Source organism: Pseudophryne corroboree, chromosome 1 (assembly GCF_028390025.1).
Source record: "Pseudophryne corroboree isolate aPseCor3 chromosome 1, aPseCor3.hap2, whole genome shotgun sequence".
NCBI lineage: Eukaryota > Metazoa > Chordata > Amphibia > Anura > Myobatrachidae > Pseudophryne > Pseudophryne corroboree.
Genome location: NC_086444.1, coordinates 648,180,285 through 648,207,581, shown reverse-complemented (window position 1 = coordinate 648,207,581; position 27,297 = coordinate 648,180,285). Strand labels below are relative to the sequence as shown.

The 27,297-nt window shown below is 44.1% G+C and overlaps 1 protein-coding gene across 5 annotated transcripts in view; it reads right to left on the bottom strand.

Annotated features, from left to right (window-relative positions):
- Positions 1 to 7,015: 7,015 nt before the first annotated feature.
- GNE (glucosamine (UDP-N-acetyl)-2-epimerase/N-acetylmannosamine kinase) overlaps positions 7,016 to 27,297 on the bottom strand; it is a 136,767-nt gene continuing 116,485 nt past the window's right edge. For all 5 annotated transcript variants that reach the window (XM_063914625.1, XM_063914622.1, XM_063914626.1 and 2 more), the window contains exons 4-12: positions 26,955 to 27,107; positions 26,590 to 26,802; positions 25,955 to 26,042; positions 25,628 to 25,838; positions 25,221 to 25,350; positions 18,844 to 19,065; positions 12,435 to 12,617; positions 10,924 to 11,040; positions 7,016 to 9,894 (exon numbers count right to left, since the gene is read on the bottom strand). In XM_063914625.1, coding sequence (XP_063770695.1) covers positions 9,659 to 9,894; positions 10,924 to 11,040; positions 12,435 to 12,617; positions 18,844 to 19,065; positions 25,221 to 25,350; positions 25,628 to 25,838; positions 25,955 to 26,042; positions 26,590 to 26,802; positions 26,955 to 27,107 — 1,553 coding nt within the window. In that variant the 3' untranslated portion in view covers positions 7,016 to 9,658. The remainder of the gene's footprint in view (positions 9,895 to 10,923; positions 11,041 to 12,434; positions 12,618 to 18,843; positions 19,066 to 25,220; positions 25,351 to 25,627; positions 25,839 to 25,954; positions 26,043 to 26,589; positions 26,803 to 26,954; positions 27,108 to 27,297) is intronic.

Here is a 27,297-nt window from a genome sequence, read left to right as displayed (position 1 = left end):
CCAGCTGTCCTTGAAATATATATTTTCAATGCTCTGACAACGTCCAGTAACTTGGAGTCCTCCAAGTCGCTAGTCGCCGCAGGCACCACAATAGGCTGGTTCAAGTGAAAAGCCGAAACCACCTTAGGGAGAAATTGAGGACGTGTCCGCAATTCTGCCCTGTCCGAATGGAAAATCAGATATGGGCTTTTGTACGACAAAGCCGCCAATTCTGAAACTCTCCTGGCTGAAGCCAGGGCCAATAGCATGGTTACCTTCCATGTAAGGTATTTTAAATCTACCGATTTTAAAGGCTCAAACCAATGAGATTTGAGAAAATTTAGAACCACGTTCAAATCCCACGGTGCCACTGGAGGCACTATTGGGGGTTGTATATGTAGTACACCTTTTACAAAAGTCTGTACTTCAGGCACTGACGCCAATTCTTTCTGGAAGAAAATTGATAAGGCCGAAATTTGAACTTTAATGGACCCCAATTTTAGGCCCATAGACAATCCTGCTTGCAGGAAATGTAAGAATCGACCCAATTGAAATTCTTCCGTTGGAGCCTTCTTGGCCTCACACCACGCAACATATTTTCTCCAAATACGGTGATAATGTTGTGCGGTCACATCTTTCCTGGCTTTAATTAAAGTCGGAATAACTTCCTCAGGAATGCCCTTTTCTTTTAGAATCCGGCGTTCAACCGCCATGCCGTCAAACGCAGTCGCGATAAGTCTTGGAACATACAAGGTCCCTGTTGAAGCAGGTCCCTTCTTAGAGGTAGAGGCCACGGATCCTCCGTGAGCATCTCTTGAAGTTCTGGATACCAAGTTCTTCTTGGCCAGTCCGGAGCTACCAGTATTGTTCTTACTCCTCTTTTCCGTATAATTCTCAGTACCTTTGGTATGAGAGGCAGAGGAGGGAACACATATACTGACTGGTACACCCATGGTGTTACCAGAGCGTCCACAGCTATTGCCTGTGGGTCTCTTGACCTGGCGCAATACCTGTCCAACTTTTTGTTGAGGCGAGACGCCATCATGTCCACCTTTGGTTTTTCCCAACGGTTCACCATCATGTTGAAAACTTCTGGATGAAGTCCCCACTCTCCCGGGTGAAGGTCGTGTCTGCTGAGGAAGTCTGCTTCCCAGTTGTCCACTCCCGGGATGAACACTGCTGACAGTGCTACGACATGATTCTCCGCCCAGCGCAGAATCCGTGCAGTTTCCGTCATTGCACTTCTGCTTCTCGTGCCGCCTTGTCGGTTGACGTGGGCGACTGCCGTGATGTTGTCGGACTGGATCAGCACCGGCTGATCCTGAAGCAGAGGTCTTGCTTGGCTTAGGGCATTGTATATCGCTCTTAGTTCGAGTATATTTATGTGAAGAGACTTTTCCAGGTTTGACCACACACCCTGGAAGTTTCTTCCCTTTGTGACTGCTCCCCAACCTCGTAGGCTGGCATCCGTAGTCACCAGGACCCAGTCCTGTATGCCGAATCTGCGGCCCACTAACAGATGGGCCGTCTGTAACCACCACAGGAGAGACAATCTTGTTCTTGGTGACAATGTTATCCTCTGATGCATGTGCAGATGCGATCCGGACCATTTGTCCAGTAGATCCCACTGGAATATCCGTGCATGGAATCTGCCGAAAGGAATCGCTTCGTACGAAGCCACCATTTTTCCCAGGACTCTCGTGCATTGATGTACTGACACAGTTCCTGGTTTTAGGAGGTTCCTGACAAGTTCGGATAGCTCCTTTGCCTTCTCCTCTGGGAGAAATACCTTTTTCTGAACCGTGTCCAGAATCATGCCCAAAAACAACAGATGTGTTGTCGGAGTCAATTGAGATTTTGGAAGATTTAGAATCCACCCATGTTGCCGAAGCACTACTTGTGATAGTGCCACACTGGCTTCCAGCTGTTCTCTGGACTTTGCCCTTATTAGGAGATCGTCCAAGTACGGGATAATTAATACGCCTTTTCTTCGTAGAAGAACCATCATTTCGGTCATTACCTTGGTAAAGACCCGAGGAGCCGTGGACAAACCAAACGGCAGCGTTTGAAACTGATAATGACAGTCTTGTATCACGAACCTGAGATACCCTTGGTGTGAAGGGTAAATTGGGACATGTAAATAAGCATCTTTTATGTCCAAGGACACCATGAAGTCCCCCTCTTCCAGGTTTGCTATCACTGCTCTGAGTGACTCCATCTTGAACTTGAATTTCTGTATATACAGGTTCAAGGATTTCAGATTTAGAATAGGTCTTACCGAACCGTCCGGTTTCGGTACCACAAATAGTGTGGAATAATACCCCTTTCCCTGTTGTAGGAGGGGTACCTTGACTATCACCTGCTGAGAATACAGCTTGTGAATGGCTTCCAAAACCAACGTCCTTTCTGAGGGAGACGTTGGTAAAGCAGACTTTAGGAACCGGCGAGGAGACCTTTCGAACTCCAGCATGTACCCCTGAGATATTATCTGCAGGACCCACGGGTCTACTTGTGAGTGATCCCATTGATTGCTGAAATTTTTGAGCCGACCCCCCACCGTTCCTAAGTCCACTTGTACAGCCCCAGCGTCATGCTGATGGCTTTGTAGAAACCGGGGCGGGCTTCTGTTCCTGGGTAGGGGCTGCTTGCTGCCCTTTCTTACCCTTTCCTCTGCCTCGCGGCAGATAAGACTGTCCTTTTGGTCGCTTTTTATAGGAGCGAAAGGACTGCGGCTGAAAAGACGGTGTCTTTTTCTGTTGGGAAGGAGTCTGAGGTAAAAAAGTGGATTTGCCGGCAGTTGCCGTGGCCACCAAGTCCGAAAGACCGACCCCAAACAATTCCTCTCCCTTGTATGGCAATACTTCCATATGCCTCTTGGAATCCGCATCACCTGACCACTGTCGCGTCCATAAACTTCTTCTGGCAGATATGGACATTGCGCTTACTCTTGATGCTAGAGTACAAACATCTCTCTGAGCATCTCGCATATAAAGAAAAGCATCCTTTAATTGCTCTAGAGTCAATAAAATACTGTCCCTATCCAGGGTATCAATATTTTCAGTCAGAGAATCCAACCACACTACCCCAGCACTGCACATCCAGGCTGAGGCTATTGCCGGTCGCAGTATAACACCAGTATGCGTGTATATACTCTTCAGTGTAGTTTCCAGCCTCCTATCTGCTGGATCCTTGAGGGCGGCCGTATCAGGAGACGGCAACGCCACTTGCTTTGATAAACGTGTGAGCGCCTTATCCACCCTAGGGGGTGTTTCCCAGCGCGCCCTAACCTCTGGTGGGAAAGGGTATAATGCCAATAACTTCTTTGAAATTGGCAATTTTCTATCGGGGGTAACCCACGCTTCATCACACACATCATTCAATTCCTCTGATTCTGGGAAAAATACAGGCAGTTTTTTAACCCCCCACATAATACCCCTTTTTGAGGTACCAGTAGTATCAGAGAGCTGCAAAGCCTCCTTCATTGCCGTGATCATATAACGTGTGGCCCTATTGGAAAATACGTTTACTTCCTCACCGTCGACACTAGATTCATCTGTGTCGGTACCCGTGTCGACTGACTGAGGTAAGGGACGTTTTACAGCCCCTGATCGACTCCCTAGGGGGTGACATTACCATCATCGGCAATTGCTCTGCCTCCACACCAACTTCGTCCTCATACATGTCGACACACACGTACCGACACACACAGCAGCCACACAGTGAATGCTCTATTGAAGACAGGACCCTCCTAGCCCTTTGGGGAGACAGAGGGAGAGTTTGCCAGCACACACCAAAAGCGCTATACTGTATATAACAACCCTAGAAGGTGTTGTTTCTATATATGCGCTCTCAATATATAATTATATCGCCAATTTATGCCCCCCCTCTCTTTGTTACCCTGTTTCTGTAGTGCAGTGCAGGGGAGAGTCGTGGGAGCCTTCCTCACCAGCGGAGCCGTGCAGGAAAATGGCGCCGAGTGCTGAGGAGAATAAGCTCCGCCCCTTTTTCGGCGGGCTTTTCTCCCGGTTTTTCTAATAAACTGGCCTGGGTTAAATACATACATATAGCCTTAATGGCTATATGTGATGTATTTATTTGCCTCTAAGGTACTCTATATTGCTGCCCAGGGCGCCCCCAGCAGCGCCCTGCACCCTCCGTGACCGAGATCCGTGAGCCGTGTAGCAACAATGGCGCACAGCTGCAGTGCTGTGCGCTACCTCTATGAAGACTGAAGTCTTCTGCCGCCTGTTTCCGGACCTCCGTTCTGCCGTTCTTCAGCGTCTGTAAGGGGGATCGGCGGCGCGGCTCCGGGACGAACCCCAGGCTGACCTGTGTTCCGACTCCCTCTGGAGCTCAGTGTCCAGTAGCCTAAGACTTCAATCCTCCTGCAGGCAGGTGAGTTGCAAGTCTCTCCCCTAAGTCCCTCGTTGCAGTGCTCCTGTCGCCAGCAGGAGACACTGATTAGAAACCTAAAAAAAAACTTTTCTAACTAGCTCTTTAAGAGAGCCACCTAGATTGCACCCTCTCGGACGGGCACAAAAACCTAACTGAGGCTTGGAGGAGGGTCATAGGGGGAGGAGCCAGTACACACCATGTGACCTAAAAGGCTTTTTAGATGTGCCCTGTCTCCTGCGGAGCCCGCTATTCCCCATGGTCCTGACGGAGTCCCCAGCATCCACTAGGACGTTAGAGAAATTCGGGTTATTATTGTTGTGAGCCATCTTTTCAGAGGCTCCTTTGCGTTTATCATACTGTTAACTGGGTTCAGATCACAAGTTGTACGGTGTGATTGGTGTGGCTGGTATGAGTCTTACCCGGGATTCAATATCCTTCCTTATTATGTACGCTCGTCCGGGCACAGTATCCTAACTGAGGCTTGGAGGAGGGTCATAGGGGGAGGAGCCAGTGCACACCACCTGATCCTTAAGCTTTTATTTTGTGCCCTGTCTCCTGCGGAGCCGCTATTCCCCATGGTCCTTACGGAGTCCCAGCATCCACTACGGACTACGAGAAATAGATTTATCGGTAAGTAAAATCTTATTTTTTCTGAAAATCATTATTAATTGTATTCAAGAGCAGAGTCGTAATAAGAACCACATGTTCAATGGCCTATACTGAGAAACAGAAGCGGACCATAGTGTACAAACGTTTACATTTTTATTTACAGAAGAAGTGACACACTTAACACTATAAAAAAGGAAAGGGAGTGATATAAAGGGGTCATGGTAACATATAAAGGGGCATGGACGTCGGGGATCCCAAGTTTATCACTCGAGTGTGCGCCCAGCATCTCTGGAGATGCTGGACTGCCCCCTAGAGACAGTCTGCTTGCGCTGTCAGCGCCTCATCTATGATAGGAGCCAGGTGCTGCAGGAGAATGTCACACTACAGCACCCAGCTCCTGTCACGGAGGAGGATCTGGCATCTTTCTGTTACCCCCTCTGAGTTTGCACCACAGGTGGCACATGAACAGTAATTAAGACTACAGTGCCCAGTGCAGCATAAGGACTGCCTGAGCTGTAAGCAGAGGGAGGGTGGGGGTTCTAAAAAGGGTTGGGGGGTGGCAGGGCTAAATGATACTGGAAACAGTCCTCATGACTCCTAACTGCAGGCACAATGGGAGATAGGAAGGTAAAGCTGCTACAGTCCCAACTCAGGGACTTGAGCTGCCTGGTCTGTAACGCAAGACAGTGTTGCGTGTGTCTCAAACTTTGTATACATGTTTGATCCCCTGTCTGTATGACTGTGTGGGCAGCCTCCAGCATGCGAGCGCAAGCAGTTGTAGTTTTGCTAAAACTGCAACTTAATTAGGTTCTAACACACTGACAAATTAGACTAAAATGAAAACGGAGATTCACTGACTAAATTGAGTGTGAATACAACCTGTGGCGAGCGCAGTGAGCCACCGAGCCCGCAAGGGGCTTCATTGCGCTTGTGCTCCCAGCCGGCCATGTAACAGTTGGGATCCTGCCTTTGGTATTGCGAACGGAAGTCTCCTGACTGCCGGTCGCACATACCCAAACCATGCCAAGTACACCTAAATTCTTGAGGAAAACCTGCGGCCCTCTGCTGTAATTGCAGAAAAGGATGGCTTTAGAAAGTATTAAATCAGGGAATGCATCACATTGCCAACACGGTTATTCTGGTTTTTCATTATTTTCAGAACTGTTGTTGTTTCATTAGTTAAATGCATAAATAAAGCTGGGAAAGTTTGATGTCATTGATTTTAGTTTTCAAGGTGTAACGTGACAAAGGAAAGCATTTTGACAAGGTATGATTATTTTATATAGGCCTTTGCCACTAAAATCCGAGGTCCGAACCAGGTTTTTGAACATTGGGCCTAATTCAGACCTGATCGCTAGCAAGCGATTTTTGCACTGCTGTGATCATATAGTCCCCCACAGGGGAGTTTATTTTAGCTGTGCAAGTGTGCAAACGCATGTGTAGCAGAGCTGTACAAACAAATCTTGTGCAGTCTCTGCGCAGCCCAGGACTTACTCAGCCGCTGAGAACAATTCAGCCTGTCCAGGACTGGAATTGACATCAGGATCCCTCCCTGCAAACGCTTGGACACGCCTGCATTTTCACGCCTGCATTTTTCCAAACACTCCCAGAAAACAGTCAGTTGCCACCCACAAACTGTTTCTTCCTGTCAATATCCCTGCGAACGCCCTTGCAAATGGATCCTTCGCACAAATCCATCGCTGAGCGGCGATCAGCTTTGTACCCGTGCGATGCGCCTGCGCATTGCGGTGCATACGTAGGTTAGACCTGATCGCCCGCTGTACGAAAAAGCAGCCTAGTGATCAGGTCTGAATTCCCCCCATTATTCCAACCCTAGTCACACTGCAGCTGTGACCCGGTTCATTCTTGGGTCGACCCTTCCACACTGCATCTGTGTGCAGTGTTTCTGTTCTGCTGGTGTAAAAGGACAGTTATACAACACATATTTACAGTTTTTGTGTCTTCTAACTACTGAAATAATACAAATTTTACAATTAAGAGGAAATTTAATGGATATAAATAAAAACAAACATTTTTTTAAATAGATTGTCATTTTATTTACACAGTTGCTGACACTGCTAACATATCATGAAATAACATGGTCAAAATCTAAAGAAGGGATGTATAGTGTTTGCTTACACTAAAATTCATTTAACAGTCATTATTACAATATAATTGTTGGTACATTACCAATGCAGTACCAAGTTAAAAGAATAAAAACTGCCATGAGGAAAAAATAAAATAAGTGGAATGCAGACAGTTTCATTAAATAAGAACTATTACCTAATATTTGGTATTAAAGAAAAAACAAACAAACATGAGGAGAGGTGTTAGGCCCCTTTCACACTAGCCGTCACGGACTGGTACGGAAAACTCCCAGACAGCTTTTTGCCGTGCTGGGATTGTAATTAGTACATAAGCCCATTGGGTCCTTTCACACGGCACAGTCGTTGTGTTACAGCCTGAAATATCCACTGAATAGGACGGCTGCTGGGCCGTGCTGTCCCTGAAGGCAGTGGAGTGTGTGTGTGAATGGTCTCTTTCACACATACCAGGTTTTTTGTGCTGCTGCGCATGCGCACAGCATTAAACACGGCTCAAAGCCGTTTTGTGTGAAAGGCAAGGCCAGCCCCAAAAAAACCCAGACAACTTTTGTCCAGCTTTTTGCCGTCCAGTCAAAACCAGCGTGTGAGAAACAGGCCATAAGGTACATACACACTTAGCGATATAGTAAACTATATTGCTAATTTTTCCCCTCCTGAGTGATATAGTTTACTATATCGCTCAGTGTGTATGTAGCCAACGATGAGCGATGCGTTAACGACCCTCTGGCTCGGCTGTACATGCAGCTCAATTTGGACTCATTGTCCAAAGCTGCATGCTCTGGCCGGCCGCACCATGACGTCACTGTGCGATATCGCACAGTGTGTATACCCACTGTTAGGCAGCCCGGCCCCGTAGGGGAAACATTTGGTGATGTCGCTCACCGAGCACATTGCATAGTGTGTACCCACCTTAAGTTACATTATAGACATACAATGCAAGCACAGGATTCCATAATGGCTTCCAGAAGATGTAAAAAAGCTACTTAATTTAGTAAATTCTGGCGACATTAATGTATAAAACATGTTATAAAACATTCCAGTAACAAAGTGGTTCATAATTACAAAGAAAGTTTTGAATGCAATTATCAGCTTTGCTCGTATTGGCATTTAGAAGAGCAAATTGTCCATGGTGTTTACAGCGCAGGTAAAGCTCCAGGTTTAACGCCCATAGCTATTACATTTTTTAGCATTTTCCCCGCATTGTAACCTATAGATTCCACCTTAAGTCCTGCAGACTTTTCCTTGCAACAGCTGCGGCTGTAAGGAAAAATCCACGTTAAAGGCACCCTCTGGAGCTTTACACGTGGAGATTTGGCTTCTGATTTAACTGCCGTGAGTATACTCTGTGGCTCATTGATCCTGCCCATTAGTGTTATTTCAGTCTGCGCTTTCACTACAATAGGTATAAGAGTTACTGAAATAAGCAGCTCGTTAGCAGCTGTACGTAATACAACTGTAATCCAGTTACAGTAACCTTTTTAAAAGGCATTGTTCAGCTGCATGTACAAATTAAATAATGATCCTTTCACAAGAGTAATGTTGTAATAAAGCCAGGCACACTAACTCCGCTCAACGGGCACGTCAGTGTTGCATTCTGTGCGCATACATGTTGTTTGGAGAATAAGTGTTATAATAGGGTATTACGTAATAGAGAAATAAAGCTTATTTGAATGCTTACAAACCAAAATAATAATAAAAAAATAAAAATCATCAAAACAGACTGCAGGTTTTTAGAAGTGGAGATGTTGCCCATTAGCAACCAGATTATAGTTAACACCTTCTAGAAGATAATAGCTATAATCTGATTGGTTGCTATGGGCAAAGTGTAAGTACTTGTACAAACATATCAAAAAGAGGGCATAGTCCTTTTTCATACTAGGTTCCTACAAAACACTGAATGCAATTTAAATTATACATGGAAAAGTAACAAGTGTGTAAAGTGACGTGAAACAATGCTCTAAAAGAACATGTTCTTTGTTTTTTACAAATAAGAACCCCAAGATTACAGTGGATATTTACAGAATTATATCAAAGGTCTGAATAAACAAATTACTTCACATTTGAGAAAGCACTGTTGCTGTGACACTAGCTGTACAAAATATAAATAAAATGATATGCAGACATCAAACTATAAATTAGAGAGATTCCATAGATATTATAAATGATGCTCCACAATGAGAAGCAAAACATACAAATGCTTTGGTTCATGTCTCAAAAAACCCTATAAATACATATATTCCTCTGTTAACATAAAACAATGGCAACAATTATGTATGTGGTCGTTTGTTCTGAACTTCTTAATATGCAGAGACTTCATCCACTGCACGTGTCAAAACAAACAAAAATAATAATAAAAAAATTAAAAACTTATATCTCACGATGTTACTTAATGCCTAATTCAACATGTCATTAAATAGGGAAGGGGGGACATAGCAGAGATGAATCCCTTTGTACTATTAAAGGGATAAAATCTGAGCTCATGTAAACCAGCTTCATCCAGAGACAAAAGTTTGACTTGGTCAAGAAAGTGGAATATGGGCATGGTGGTACAATCACAGTCTGTTAGAAGTCTAGTATGTTCTGCGGGTGGTATAATCGAGGACCATACTCGCTGCGCCCAGTAGAGCTGGCTCAGATAAGTCTGATACAACAACACTGACATCTTGGACTGAAGCTAATCCTCTTTTCTGGATCACTTCTTCCACCACAGTGACGTACTGGTTTGCTAGGACACCAGAGAGGATAACTAACTGTGGATTTATGGTGTGAAGAATGTTCACAATCCCAATACCCAGAGCTGTAGCAGCTGTTTTAATAGAGAAAAAAAAATGTTTAGCTTACATTTTCATTACTCATACATACAGGTAACATTCTAGGTTATTAATCACTAGTCGTCAGAGGAATGCACGTGGCTCACAGACAGTGATTTTCCTTTAGTATTATCTATGTAAGTGGGTCATGTAACTACCAATCATCAATAAAAGGAATGCATACAATTTGCAGATGGTTGTCCTATTAAATAACCCTATTCAAATAAGTGTATAGTGACTGATTAGGTGATATCAGATTTTTTACTTTCTTTACGATTTTCTTCCCACGATCTTTAATCCCTAACATACAATGTGCATTAATTCTTTCCAAAAGTAACGGTCATTCCACAGTCATATGTAATAATTCTATTGTAGGTTTTGTTAGTAGGATAACTGGATCATTATGCCAATTCATGTTGGGACACTTTTCTTTAGTCAGGTATTTAAATACTTTAGCTGCTAGTGCACAACAGGTTCCTCACACGGCAACTCCATTAAATACAAATGTAACCAGGGGCGTTTTAAGAGCGGAGGGGACCCGCGTGCAGCAGTATAAACTGGCATAATTCCAGAGTTTACTGCGCAGGGCTCTGGAAACATGGCGCCCGCGCCTTGTTTCCTGGGGACATCTCAGTTATCTAGTATTTGATAAATTGTAAGATTAAGGACCTCAGTTTAATAACGTCCCGCGCTCTTGTTGCTGGTAGCGATGGGCTGCTGTGTCATGCACAACGGCTAATCTGCACATGTGCATTACACTTTCACCTGTCAGGAACCCAGCAATGTCTTGAAGGCTTCGCTGAAGCTGGAAAAGCTGCTGCTAGGTCCCCATTGCTGGCAATGGGGACCATATCACTCTCACCATCTTCAGATGGTGTAAGCGGTACAGAGGCAAACAGTGGTATGCTAAGCTTACTGCTATTTGTTATATACTGAGAGGAGGACATATGCACTTTAGCAAATGTTAGTTAGAATTATTTTTTGCTAGTGCTGGGAAATTTTTGTTAATACTTTAACTTTAGTACCTGTCTTCAGAATATCATTGGCTTTTGTGTTGCCCAGCTTTGCTGCTTGGATAAGGTGAACAGCTGTAACAGACTCGTCATTCTTTAAGGACATTCCTTCCACTAATAGGGAGTCCTCTGCGTAACAATGGAAAAGGAACAGGCGTTAAATATTTACAGTGCAATTCTAGGGTTAACAGTTTTAGCATAATATTTCCATGAGTGTCGCAAAGAGTAAAAGCTGGATACCCACTATAAGATTCTGTCCAATCTGGCTAGTTGGAACCAAAATCTGGCAATGTATGGGAGCAAATTAAAAATGTACCATTTGCTCCCAAAATCCTGAAAATGGACATAAACAACAATTGTTCGGATAAAATTGGTTAAATCAAACGGATCTAAACAGATTTGTCTGAATGAGCATTTTTGTCAGTTTTTCAGAAAGACATAACAGATAATCTTCTAGTATGTACCCAGCTTAAGTTTCTAACAATTAAAGCTTTGCAAATGATTCAAAACCATTAAATATAAATTGAGGACGTTAAAATAAGGTAAACGTTTGCTGTGATGTAATAAAAAAAAAATCTATAAGAACATTGCAAAGGTAGATCATACGAAATATTAGTATGTGACAAAGAACCATACATACAATTGTTGAACTAAGACAAGAGTTAGACTGGCACCTAGTGGCAGCACTTTACTTTGCATGAAGAAAATCTTAAATGGCAGATTTATACAGGTATACTGCAATTCTGTGGTACTGTATGTGCCGACTGCAAGTTACCATGACGATGGGTTTTATCCTCCACTACAAAATGTGTGTGTGTGTGTGGGGGAGGGGGGGGGGGGGTTAGTTTCACAGTGAAGCCTACACACAGTTTAAAGAATTTAAAAATAATGTACAACACTACACTTGTATGCACATTTAAATGTATAGCCATTTCTTGAAATTTATTTTTTAAAGTTTTTTCAGAAGCAGAGAATATATAGCATTTGTATTAATGGTTTTCCTTTGATATCAATATAAAGTGTGTGATAGGTCCAAATTATTTACAGGAAATAGCTAAAAGGTGCTCCAACTGAGGCTAGTACATAATGAGTTTACATCTTAAGTAAGGAATATAGGGGGTATATGTATTAAGCCTGGAGAAGTGATAAAGAAGTGACAAGTGGAAGGTGATAACACACCAGCCAATCATTACGAATATGAAAAATGACAGTTAGGAGCTGATTGGCTGGTGCATTATCACCTTGCACTGATCACTGCTTTATCACTTCTCCAGGCTTAATACAAGCCATGGCCAGTGATAAAGTGGAGGGAGGTAAACTACAAACCAACCAACCAACCAACCAACAACTAACTGTAATATTTCAAACCCAGCCTGTAACATGGCAGTTAGGAGCTGATACTTTATCTCCATCCATTTTATTTCTCCTTTGCGGCTTAGTACATAGAACCACCCAGAAGTATATAATAACTTCGAAACAGACTTGAAAAGGTGGTTATTAAGTTATTTTACAAGAAGACTCACTATCATGCAGGTTCTTTGCATCTCTCTGCAGAGCAATTCCAGATGCATATGCTTCAATACAGCCACGGCTGCCGCACATACACTCCGGTCCTTCTAAAGACACCATGATGTGGCCCAGTTCACCAGCACAATATGAGCTGCCATGTACAAGTTCATGCTGATGAATCACTCCTCCTCCAATACCTGAAACAGGGGACAACATAGATACCAGCACATTAGCAAGTCATCGGAGAGCGATAGATCGTTATTGTAATTAAGTAGGGACAACACAAACTGACATGTTGCGAGAACTGCAATACCCCATATACAGAGCAACCAGAAAATAAATAAATAAATAAAACACACATCAAATTGGTAATTCCAAAGATTTCAAATGTGGTAAAAGAATGAAGAGCCACCTATAACCCGACTGCTACAGTGGTAACCAACCACATACAAACATTTCCTAACCCTATTCTGAGGTTTACCGGCACGGAGCCAGCCACTGTGGAAACACTGACACTTGAATACATAGCGTTTAATCAATTCAGATGTAAGAGTTTAATCAGGTGAGATCTAATGGAGCCGTGTACCATACATACAAGAGGGCAGTGCATAAACGACCCAGAGATTAAAAACTCAATAAAAATAAGATTTTAATCCTACCGGTAAATATTTTTCTCCTAGTCCGTAGAGGATGCTGGGGACTCCGTAAGGACCATGGGGTATAGACGGACTCCGCAGGAGACATGGGCACTATAAAGAACTTTTAGTATGGGTGTGCACTGGCTCCTCCCTCTTTGCCCCTCCTCCAGACCTCAGTTAGAGAACTGTGCCCAGAGGAGATGGACAATATGAGGAAAGGATTTTGTTAATCTAAGGGCAAAATTCATACCAGCCCACACCAATCATACCATGTAACCTGGAACATACGCAACCAGTTAACAGTATGAACAAAAAAAAACACAGTATCAGTCAAAGACCGATTCTAACTGTAACATAACCCTTATGAAAGCAACAACTATATACACGTCTTGCAGATGTAGTCCGCACTGGGACGGGCGCCCAGCATCCTCCACGGACTAAGAGAAAAAGATTTACCGGTAGGTTTAAAATCTTATTTTCTCTTACGTCCTAGAGGATGCTGGGGACTCCGTAAGGACCATGTGGTTTATACCAAAGCTCCCAACCGGGCGGGAGAGTGCGGATGACTCTGCAGCACCGACTGAGCAAACGCAAGGTCCTCATCAGCCAGGGTATCAAACTTGTAGAATTTTGCAAAAGTGTTTGAACCCGACCAAGTAGCTGCTCGGCAAAGCTGTAATGCCGAGACGCCTCGGGCAGCCGCCCAAGAAGAGCCCACCTTCCTAGTGGAATGGGCCTTTACTGAATTTGGTAACGGCAATCCAGCCGCAGAATGAGCCTGCTGAATCGTGTTACAGATCCAGCGAGCAATAGTCTGCTTCGAAGCAGGAGCGCAAACCTTGTTGGCTGCATACAGGACAAACAGAGCCTCTGTTTTCCTAACCCTAGCCGTCCTGGCTACATAAATCTTTAAGGCCCTGACTACATCCAGGGACTTGGAGTCCTCCCAGTCCCCCGTAGCCACAGGCACCACAATAGGTTGGTTCATATGAAATGAAGAAACCACCTTAGGCAAAAATTGAGGACGAGTCCTCAACTCCGCTCTATCCACATGGAAAATCAAATAGGGGCTCTTGTGGGACAAGGCCGCCAATTCGGACACCCGCCTTGCAGATGCCAAGGCCAATAACATGACCACTTTCCACGTGAAAAATTTTAATTCAACCGTTTGAAGAGGCTCAAACCAGTGAGATTTCAGGAAACTTAACACCACGTTAAGGTGCCACGGTGCCACTGGGGAAACAAAGGGGGGCTGGATGTGCAGCACTCCCTTCACAAACGTCTGAACTTCTGGGAGAGAAGCCAATTCCTTCTGAAAGAATATAGATAGGGCCGAAATCTGTACCTTAATGGAACCTAACTTCAGGCCCATATCCACTCCTGTCTGTAGAAAGTGGAGAAACCGGCCCAGATGGAAATCTTCCGTAGGAGCATTCTTGGCTTCACACCAAGATACATACTTCCTCCAGATACGGCGATAATGCTTTGCAGTCACCTCCTAGCCTTTATCAGAGTAGGGATGACTTCCTCCGGAATACCCTTCCCAGCTAGTATTCGGTGTTCAACCGCCATGCCGTCAAATGTAACCGCGTTAAGTCTTGGAACACGCAGGGCCCCTGCTGTAACAGGTCCTCCCTGAGAGGAAAAGGCCACGTATCTTCTGTGAGCATTTCCTGAAGATCTGAGTACCAGGTCCTTCGAGGCCAATCTGGAACAATGAGTATTGTCTGCACTCTTTTTTGTCTTATGATTCTCAATATTTTTGAGATGAGAGGAAGAGGAGGAAACACATAGACCGACCGAAACACCCATGGTGTCACCAGGGCGTCTACTGCTACTGCCTGAGGGTCCCGTGACCTGGCACAATACCTCCGAAGCTTCTTGTTGAGGCGTGACGCCATCATGTCTATTTGAGGAATTCTCCAAAGACTTGTTATCTCTGCAAAAACTTCTTGATGAAGTCCCCACTCTCCTGGATGGAGATCGTGTCTGCTGAGGAAGTCTGCTACCCAGTTGTCCACTCCCGGAATGAAGACAGCTGACAGAGCGCTTACGTGATTTTCCGCCCAGCGAAGAATCCTGGTGGCTTCCGCCATTGCCACTCTGCTCCTTGTCCCGCCTTGGCGGTTTACATGAGCCACGGCTGTGACGTTGTCTGATTGAATCAGAACCGGTAGGTCGCGAAGAAGATTCTCCGCTTGTCGTAGGCCGTTGTATATGGCCCTCAATTCCAGTATGTTGATGTGTAGACAAGCCTCCTGGCTTGACCATAGTCCCTGAAAATGTCTTCCTTGAGTGACTGCTCCCCATCCTCGGAGGCTCGCGTCCGTGGTCACCAGAACCCAGTCTTGAATGCCGAACCTGCGACCCTCTAGAAGGTGAGCACTCTGCAGCCACCACAGGAGAGACACCCTGGCCCTGGGGGACAGGGTTATTTTCTGATGTATTTGTAGATGGGACCCGGACCACTTGTCCAGAAGGTCCCACTGACAAGTCCTCGCATGAAACCTGCCGAAGGGGATGGCCTCGTAGGCTGCCACCATTTTTCCCAGAACTCGAGTGCATTGATGAACAGACACTCTTCTTGGTTTTAGCAGGTCTCTGACCATGTTCTGGAGATTCTGGGCTTTTTTCCAATGGGAGAAAAACCCTCTTTTGTTCCGTGTCCAGAACCATGCCTAGGAATGATAGCCGAGTCGTTGGAACCAATTGTGACTTTGGCAGATTGAGAATCCAACCGTGCAGTTGCAGCACTCTCAGGGAGAGCGACACGCTCTTCAGCAATTGATCTCTCGATCTCGCCTTTATCAGGAGATCGTCCAAGTATGGGATAATTGTGACTCCCTGCCTGCGCAGGAGCACCATCATCTCCGCCATTACACTGGTGAAAATCCTCGGGGGCCGTGGAAAGCCCAAACGGCAACGTTTGAAACTGGTAATGACAGTCCTGTACAGCGAATCTCAGGTACTCCTGATGAGGGGGATATATGGGGACATGAAGGTATGCATCCTTTATGTCTAGTGACACCATAAAATCCCTCTCTTCCAGGCTGGATATTACAGCTTGGAGTGATTTCATCTTGAATTTGAACTTTTTCAAGTACAGGTTTAGGGATTTTAAATTGAAAATGGGTCTGACCGAACCATCCGGCTTCGGGACCACAAACAGGGTTGAATAATACCCTTTTCCCTGTTGGACCAGGGGAACCTTGACAACCACTTGCTGTTGACACAGCTTTTGAATTGCAGCTAACACTACTTCCCTCTCCGGGGGTGAAGCTGGCAAGGCCGACTTGAAAAATCGGCGAGAGGGAACCTCTTTGAATTCCAGCTTGTAGCCTTGGGAAACAATTTCCATCACCCAAGGATCCACGTCTGAAAGAACCCAGATCTGGCTGAAAAGTCGAAGGCGTGCCCCCACTGGTGCGGACTCTCTTAGGGGAGCCCCAGCGTCATGCGGTGGATTTTGTAGAAGCCGGGGAGGACTTCTGCTCCTGGGAACTAGCCGAAGCAGGTGTTCTCTTTCCTCTACCCTTACCTCTGGCAAGGAAGGAGGAGCCCCGACCTCTTCTGGACTTATGCGACCGAAAGGACTGCATCTGATACTGTGGAGTTTTCTTTTGCTGTTGGGGAACAAAAGGTAAAAAGGTAGATTTACCCGCGGTAGCTGTGGAAACCAGGTCCGCGAGCCCCTCCCCAAACAACACTTCACCCTTGTAAGGTAAAACCTCCATATGCTTCTTTGAGTCTGCATCACCCGTCCATTGGCGGGTCCATAGAGCTCGTCTCGCAGAAATAGCCATGGCATTGGCTCTGGAACCCAACAGCCCAACGTCTCTTTGAGCGTCCCTCATATATAAGACTGCGTCTTTAATGTGGGCTAAGGTTAATAAAATGGTATCCCTGTCTAGGGTATCAAGGTCAGCTGACAAGGTATCTGTCCATGCTGCAACAGCGCTACATACCCATGCCGATGCTATTGCCGGTCTGAGCAAAGCACCTGTGTGCACATAAATAGACTTTAAAGAAGTCTTCTGTCTGCGATCAGCAGGATCCTTGAGGGCTGCCGTGTCCGGAGACGGTAACGCCACCTTCTTGGACAGGCGTGTTAAAGCCTTGTCCACCCTGGGAGAGGATTCCCAACGTACCCTGTCCTGTGCAGGGAAAGGATACGCCATAAGAACCCTTTTGGGTATCTGCAGTTTTTTATCTGGAGTTTCCAAAGCTTTTTCAAATAACTCGTTAAGCTCATGGGATGGCGGAAAGGTTACCTCAGGTTTCTTTTCCTTATACATGTGCACCCTCGTGTCAGCGACAGAGGGGTCATCAGTGATATGCAAAATATCTTTTATTGCAATAATCATACACTGAATACTTTTTGCCACCCTTGGGTGTAATTTTGCATCATCGTAGTCGACACTGGAGTCAGAATCCGTGTCGGTACCAGTGTCTACTATTTGGGATAGGGGACGTTTTTGAGATCCAGAGGGGCCCTGTGACCCAGTCCAATCCGTGGATTGACTCCCTGCTTTCTCCCTGGACTCTGCTTTGTCCAGTCTCTTATGTAATGAGGCCACACTTGCATTTAACATATGCCACATGTCCATCCAATCATGAGTCGGCGTTGCCGACGGAGACACACCACTCATCTGCTCCACCTCCTCCTTAGACGAGCCTTCCGCTTCAGACACCCCCACACACACAGGGATATATCTATAAGGGGACAATTCCCCAACAAGGCCCTTTGGAGAGACAGAGAGAGAGTATGCCAGCACACACCCAGCGCCAACTGACACTGGAATAAAACCCAGATCGCGCTATATATAAATAAAATATCAATGTGTATACACTCACTGCGCCTTAAAAATGCCCCCCCCTTCTTTTCAGCCCTCTGTCACCGAGTTCAGCAGGGGAGAGTCCGGGGAGCCAGCTTCTCTGCGGGGTTCTGTGGAGAAAATGGCGCTGTTAGTGCTGAGGGATCAAGCTCCGCCCCCTCCAGCGGCGGGCTTCGGTCCCGCTTCAAAATACAAAAAATGGCGGGGGATCTCTGCATTTACTGCCTCCGCAGCCTAATGTACCCTTATTGCCAGTCCAGAGGTTTATTGCTGCCCAGGGCGCCCCCCCTGCGCCCTGCACCCATCAGTGCCTGTTCCGTGTGTGTAGTGTGTGGGAGCAATGGCGCGCAGTGTTACTGCTGCGCGCTTACCTCAGTGAAGATCTGAAGTCTTCTGCTGCCTTGAAGTCTTCTTTTCTTCTTATACTCACCCGGCTTCTACCTTCCGGCTCTGCGAGGAGGACAGCGGCGCGGCTCTGGGACGAACGGCGGGGTGAGACCTGCGTTCCGACTCCCTCTGGAGCTAATGGTGTCCAGTAGCCTAAGAAGCAGAGCCTATCACTTAAGTAGGTCTGCTTCTCTCTCCTCAGTCCCATGATGCAGGGAGCCTGTTGCCAGCAGTGCTCCCTGAAAATAAAAAAACAAACAAAATTCTTTTTCAGAGAAACTCAGGAGAGCTCCCCTATAATGCACCCTATCTCCTCTGGGCACAAAATCTAACTGAGGTCTGGAGGAGGGGCATAGAGGGAGGAGCCAGTGCACACCCATACTAAAAGTTCTTTATAGTGCCCATGTCTCCTGCAGAGCCCGTCTATACCCCATGGTCCTTACGGAGTCCCTAGCATCCTCTAGGACGTAAGAGAAATAATATAATGTATAATTTAAAAACAAACCCCACATTATTAAAAGTTGACCACTACCTTTTACATTCCATAGTTTTGTAATGCATACCTGTCCCTGTAATAACGGTGACAAAATCTGCTACCCCTATGCCTTGGCCAAATTTCTTCTCTGCCAACGCAGCACAATTTCCATCATTATCCACCCACACTGGTAGATGCAGTGTGTCAGATATGGGGGTTCGCAGGTCAACTGAGCACCATTCTTGAATCAACTTTGTAGAATGAAGTACTACACCCTCTTGTGGGTTTACACGTCCACCTGTAGAAATACCTATGCAATATACAAAAGATAAATGAACATTTCATACACACAATGCAGATAAACACTATGCAGAGTTGCGTAAGTGTACCTACACCTCTAAACAGGCGTACGTACAAGTGCACAACTGCTTAAGACTAGCTAAAAACCAGGCACGCATATAAGGGGCAGGTGCTTCACATAATGCATACAGGCAAATATACCCATTTTTTATGTGCATTACAGCCTAAAATGTCATGTTTGGGACGGGAGTAGAGAGACAATACAGAAAATTGTTGCTTGGGAAGACAGAAGACTTAAAGAGGGTACTGACGGGAGACATGTGTGCTGAGCGATCTTAACACAGACCGCTCAGCACACATCTCTCCCCCCGCTCAGCGGGCGACGCTGAAGTGAGCGACCCGCTAGATTGAGCCTGCATGCAGGCTCACTCTAGCACCGGTGATAGCGATGCGCGGCTATCGCTGGGGAGCATACACACGGCAGATCCGGGCTTAAAATCTAAGCAATCTAGTCAGATTGCTTAGATTTTAAACACGGATCTTTCCGTGTGTACCCCCCTACAGACTGTGTGAATACAGTGAGATAAGAGTCCTACTATCACAAGCCAGCAGAGCAGAATGACATTACCACTTTGCAGGATAGCTTTATTTAAAAGATATGCTATGTGTGGCTGCGCACATTGTAGGCACTAGAGAGGGAAAACCTCATAGTGGTGCAAACAAAAATGAGTGCAACTATCCAGCCTGGAACCGGTATAAATGTAGCATGTGAGGGGGAGGTTCCGATAAAGCCTCACAGAGACAGCAAGTGATGAGTGCATTAGAGCAAACTTCTACAGCAACATACTAAGATTCTACACTAACGCTGGGTACACACTAGACGATATGTCAGCATATCGGACAGACACATCGGATACATTGTCTAGTGTATAGCCGCTCTGTCACTGATGATGTGCGGCCAGAAAAAGCTTAATGAATAAAGCAGTCTATCAGACAGGGCAGAAATATTATTAGAGCCAACTGCAAGCGGGGAGTGTAAATCCCATAGAAGTGTCTGCAAATGCAGAAAAGAAAAGAAAGACAAAGTCCTATTCAACAGAAGAGTGTCAGTAAAGTATCAGCACAGGGGAACAGAAGAAGTGCAAGATATTTGTTTTTCCTGATACCTGGTGCACTAAGCCGAAAATAATTACAAATAGTTTGTTCCTCTTTCCCCAGAGACTGCTCCCCCTCTCCAGTAATGCTTTAGCAGCGTTCCTCACAGACTATAAAGGAGGCACTTAGTCACCAGGTCTTCACTGCCACACACACACACACACACACACACACACACATTATTTATAGTAGATATATATATATATATATTGGGTAGTGAAGAGTACAAGCGCTAATGAGTATAGTGATAGTTATAATGGAATTAATTAGGTGGATTACAAGATTAGTAAAAATGGCCTTAGGCACTTATCTGATAAATACAAAACTTCAATCCGGTATTCATCGTTTTAGGAATCATGTAAAAGAAGAAACAGCAAACATAGTGTGTATCGTTCACAGATAAAAATAAAGCAATTTTGCTATAAAAGGTACCAGTATTTTAGGGAATTTTTGCTATTCCCAATAAAATTATAATCTGTAGCTTCACGACATAAAATACAGATTTTAATGAACAATACAGAACACGGCTAGACAACACACGTACAAGATTTTAAAATCTTAAAAGCTTATCTGTCCGTTCTATGTGCAAAGGAATCAGTAACCAATTGTTCCATGGACACAGGATAGCCAAAGGTTATGCGTACAGGATAAAAGTAGTTCAAATGCTTATCTGTCCATCAATAGGAGTTTCAGCAGCAAACGGTCCCAACGCGTTTCGTCCTTCAAGGTGTGGACTTCTTCAAGGGGATCAGCAGAATGAGCTAGGACTGCTCCATTTATACCATAAGGCAGGAAGTTGCAGTACATTTACTTAGTGACATCACATCCTGTGGTGTCAATTATTTATTATGTTTAAAAAACAAGTAAAAAATGCTAAAAAGCATACTGAATTAATAAGGGGGGGATAGGACTAGAGTGCAGTAAGTGGCCTGTGAATAAATTACATGAAAAGTGATGGTGAATGGTGTTAGGAAAGAAAAGACGGCGGTGGAACGCAAAAAGCCGTCCGGTGGAACGCACCGCCATCTTGTGTACGTCATTTCCGCTCGTTTTGTGACAGGACAAATGACCAGAAGAAGGAAAAAGCGGAGCGCCCGGTGGAACGCATATCCGCCCATGTGGTGGAACGCACCACCATCTTGTATTTAATCGAATGCGGAAGTGAGGTAAAAATTCAGCGGTGAAACGCATACTGACAATGCTGGAATGCACCGCCATCATGTGTGCGTCATATCCGCTCGTTTTTTGACGGGACAATTAACTGAAGATGGAAAATAGCGGAGCGCCCGGTGGACCGCTCCTTCTTCTGGATCCCATCCTGAAGGAAATACTCCCGTCTAAACCAGATATAGTTTTTCGCAAAACAAGCAATCTAAAGGACATTTTGGCCCCTAGCCACTTGCCAACTGAAATCACAAACACAAGGAACACCATTGGAACCTGCAAAGGCAGCTATAAATGTGGCAACTGTAATATTTGTAAATTTCTTCATCCCAACAGAAAAATTTTTTTCAATCACAACAATACAAAGGAATATCCAATCAAAGACTTCCTCAATTGCAATTCCACAATGATCATATATTTACTGGAATGCACTTGTGGCCTAAAATATGTGGGCAAAACCAAGAGAATTTTAAAACTTCGGATACAAGAACATATCCGAAATATTAAAAACAAAGTTGACAATCACACAGTTTCGAAACATTTCATAGACAAACACAGATCCAACCCAGAAGAAATCACCTATAAAGCGATCGAATGGGTCAAACTCGGAGATAGAGGTGGAGATATACTAAATAAACTCTCCAAGCGTGAAATGTTTTGGATACACGAACTACAAACATTATCACCACAAGGACTAAATGAAGCCTTTGAAATCGCCCCCTTTCTCCAATAATGATCTGTTTCATACACCTATCCATCACATGATGTCTTTTTATGATGTTTTATTATTACTAACACGAAAACCACATTTTTTCCGCAATCTTATATTTTTATTTTTTATATATACATATATATATATAATTTTACATAATACTGATATACTTTTTATTTCTGTCTTTTTCATTTTAGCATCCCTGTACCCCACAAAAATATAATCTGGCAACATTTTCCTCCCCCCAAAATGGGATATTATGTGTACATTGAAAAACATCATTCTGGCTTTCTCTTTTTATATATATATATTTTATCTGTGGTTTTATATATATAAATTAATATACCTGTACCCCATTTTTCATTTCCCTGCTGAATAGTATTAATCAAATACACATTTATTATAGAATTAATCAGAACGTCAGCACCATCACTGCACAGTCAGTAAACAAAAAATCTTATAAATAAACAATAAGCACTTTCACTTTAAGTCACAATAAGACTCCTGTCCTTCTAAACCCCTTCTTGTTTAATAGTATCCATAGTAACAAAGCTTTCCACTCTCCTTCCCCATTGACCACATCCGCATTGTGAATATGCGTTTCACCGCTGAATTTTCACTTCACTTCCGCATTCCAATTAATATAAGATGGTGGTGCGTTCCACCACATGGGCGGATATGCGTTCCACCGGGCGCTCCGCTATTTTCCATCTTCAGTTAATTGTCCCGTCAAAAAACGAGCGGATATGACGCACACATGATGGCGGTGCGTTCCAGCATTGTCAGTATGCGTTTCACCGCTGAATTTTTACCTCACTTCCGCATTCGATTAAATACAAGATGGTGGTGCGTTCCACCACATGGGCGGATATGCGTTCCACCGGGCGCTCCGCTTTTTCCTTCTTCTGGTCATTTGTCCTGTCACAAAACGAGCGGAAATGACGTACACAAGATGGCGGTGCGTTCCACCGGACGGCTTTTTGCGTTCCACCGCCGTCTTTTCTTTCCTAACACCATTCACCATCACTTTTCATGTAATTTATTCACAGGCCACTTACTGCACTCTAGTCCTATCCCCCCCTTATTAATTCAGTATGCTTTTTAGCATTTTTTACTTGTTTTTTAAACATAATAAATAATTGACACCACAGGATGTGATGTCACTAAGTAAATGTACTGCAACTTCCTGCCTTATGGTATAAATGGAGCAGTCCTAGCTCATTCTGCTGATCCCCTTGAAGAAGTCCACACCTTGAAGGACGAAACGCGTTGGGACCGTTTGCTGCTGAAACTCCTATTGATGGACAGATAAGCATTTGAACTACTTTTATCCTGTACGCATAACCTTTGGCTATCCTGTGTCCATGGAACAATTGGTTACTGATTCCTTTGCACATAGAACGGACAGATAAGCTTTTAAGATTTTAAAATCTTGTACGTGTGTTGTCTAGCCGTGTTCTGTATTGTTCATTAAAATCTGTATTTTATGTCGTGAAGCTACAGATTATAATTTTATTGGGAATAGCAAAAATTCCCTAAAATACTGGTACCTTTTATAGCAAAATTGCTTTATTTTTATCTGTGAACGATACACACTATGTTTGCTGTTTCTTCTTTTACATGATTCCTAAAACGATGAATACCGGATTGAAGTTTTGTATTTATCAGATAAGTGCCTAAGGCCATTTTTACTAATCTTGTAATCCACCTAATTAATTCCATTATAACTATCACTATACTCATTAGCGCTTGTACTCTTCACTACCCAATTTTACTATATGTGTATACCATGCACTAATTTTGTATTACGAGCTGCTACTCTTAAAAGAGCTAGACGAGTATTTTCCTTCTTACACCTTATACCGCACGTTTGTACTATAGCGCCTAGGTCTCTATTTCTCTCTCTATATATATATATATATATATATATATATATATATATATATATATATATAAAATGGTGACAGAACAACCGCCTGTTCGTGCAGTAATTCGTGACCTTTTTAGAATGAGTGTAAGATATGATAAGCCTACCAGACATCGTAGTATTGTATGCGCACAGGCGCTTGTTCCGTCTCCATTTTTCTAAGATTGTCTTGGCTACACACCTATTGGCACTACTGATGAACTGAGCAGCTACCCACAGATATACAGTGGGGAGTGCATTTGGAGACATGGGGGTATATTCAATTGAAGTCGAAAGCTGTCTATCCAAAAGACGTCAGTTTTTCGACTTTTTTAGGTCGGAAGGGGTTCAGACCTATTCACTATAACTGCAAATTTTTCGACAAGTTGAGGAATTCTACTTGTCGAAAAGCATGTGGATCGGCGGAATAGCTGCCGATCCACGTGCTTGTGTCGAAAACGGGGCCAAAACCGACAGGTTTTGGCCCCCTTTTCGACCATCTCAAAAAAAGTCGAAGTGAGATGGGGTGAGCAGCGCCTGGGAGGGCAGCGCTGGAGGATGTCACAGCCGCCGCTCACAGCAGCGTCCACCCGGCTCCAGCAAGCGAGCCGGGTGGACGCTGCCGTGAGCGGTGGCTGTGATGCAAGGACTGAGAGAGGAGGGACGGGGAGAGGCAGAGAGACTGAGGAGGGGTGGGGGGAGGGGGGGGGGGGGGGGGGGGGAGAGCTGCGGGCAGACGTGGGAGAGCAGCGCTACAGCAGCGGCTATATAGCGGTGCATTAAAATGGTGGGCCAAATGTATTAAGCCTTAAAAAGTGATAAAGTGGAGCACTTAAAGAGTGATAAAGTACCAGCCAATCAGCTTCCTAACTGCCAAATTACAGGATGTGTTTGAAAAATGACAGGAGCTGAGTGATCTGTCTCCACGGTATCACTTTTTAAAGCTTAATACACTTGGACATTCCAAAATTACTCCATGCAGAATGCCAAGCAGCTCATAATGGGAGGAGGCATTATTGTCTACAATTATGCTGTTGTCTGTGATGTGGCGCATGCCAATAAGGTCAATCATCGTGTTAAACAGCCTGATTAGTATTGCATGTACGGGAGCCGCGGGTCATCATTTATGCAAACGGGTGGGGGGTGGGATTTTTATCTACAGATCATCTACAGCCTACAAAGACAACCCATCCCAGAGGTGATATGACAGCTGGTAACAGGTACATACCCACTCCAAGTATTCTGCAGTTCAGAGTAACTGCTTCTGATGCTGCTTCAACACACATCTTTATAATTACATTTATCCTATCCTCATATGTCTTAGGATTGGGTTGTACATATTTCTTAATAATCTGCCCCTGCAAAACAGAATTGATATATAGTTAACATATATTCATTTTAAGCCCTGTGTCTGTGTATTAAAATATGGCATAAGAAATTAACTTTTCTATAAATGTATTAACTAAAAAGTACACAAAAAAGTAAATTACACACATAAGTAACCAATATTAATCAAATTACATAATTATTCCTCTTCATAGAATCTTAGGTCACCTCCTTGAACACTATGGCATATTATGTTGCCACTTCATAAAGGATGATGCTAAGATAAGTTGTAATATAATATACATTTACCTTCATGCTAACAATTGCTATCCTGAGGTTTGTCCCTCCTAGATCAACAGCCAAAGCGCTCAGCGTTTCCAAAATATGATCAATGTCTTGAGAGATGTTTTCTTTTACAGGAGGAAAGCAAAACTTCTTCTGTAACGGTTCTGACAAATTGATTGACTTCAAAAACTTCACAATCCTCGGGACAGAATTTCCATCCCCATAAATCTTTGAGCTAGGGAAAAGCAAGACATGGTGCTCCATTTCAAAGCATAAACAAATCAAAACACCCCTTAAAAAAAATCAGTCAGAGAAAAAAACAAAAAAAAAACAAACAAACCCCAACCTTACCAAGGGTAACGTTTTCCAAACTGCAGCTGAAGTGCATGAACGATTTTATTCTCTGTGTCTGCATCTCGAACATGAAGGACATTTTCACCTGACAATTAACACACGCATTAAGACATTCTCTAGACAATTCACGAATAAGAACATGTGTGCTGAAATATTTAATATAATACACCAAACATTTGACACTTGTACCCATCCTATACTAACACTGACTCTAAATAGTAACTAGACCAAAGCACGTCTTGATACAAGTAAAATATGTGATGAACCTGCCTGTCGCTACAATGTTACTCTGAACCAAATCTTTTCATCAAGGATAAGAGTCCATTTAAACAGTTGTGGAAAAATGTTATTTATACATTGTTTTGTCTGATCACAACAATTTTTTTTTACATTTAAGTTGCCACTATGGCCGGGTTTTGTCCAGCCCAAGTATAGTTTAATCCAGGGCTGGGGAACCTTTGGCCCTCCAGCTGTTGTTGAACTACACATCCCAGCATGCCCTGCAACTGTTTTAGCATGGCCAAATAGCAAAACTGTAGCAAGGCATGCTGGTATGTGTAGTTCAACAACAGCTGGAGGGCCAAAGGTTCCCCACCCCTGGTTTAATCCAACTCATGTCCACGTGTCCTCACCTGTTTCTCTGCCTGTCTGACGCGTTCCTAAATTGATCACTGGGGTTCCAAAAGCTCCTGCTTCCCGCACGCCACAGCTGCTGTTCCCAATCATACATCCTGCATGAGCAACCAACTGTATGAACTGTTCAAATGGTACATGCTTCACTGCTCGGAAGTTGGGATGGTGTTCCACTCCTTTCTTCCTAATTACTCGTACCATTTCTTTACTTCCTGTAACAAGCACAAGTTCATTATTCTCCTACTGTGGAACAGAATGACATTTTCTGCAAATCAAGTCAAACCCCAAATGAAGAGGTTTGATTACTAAAATCTGTAGAAAAAAACCCAAACAATTAGCTATCTACACTACCGCAGAAACTCACCCGCATCAATGTTTGGGAAGAGAATCAAGGTTTTCTTATTGAATGAAATCAGTGCATCCAAAGTAAATTCAAACATCTTCACTGAATGTTTAATATCGGTGGTGACTGGATGCTGCAAAGCGACAATATATTCCTCAGGCTTCACATCATCACCTATGGAGAGAAAATGTATACATAAATGTGAAGAGTAGCGTTACTGCTTCCTTCAGGAAACCCATAATCGAAGTTCCCTGTACAAGTTGTAGTGCCTGGAGTGCTGATCCCGGGAAAATGGACTTTACTCTCTTTTACAGTTTTGCTGTCATTAAGCCGTTGAAGATCCCCACACATTTAGGGGTGGTGG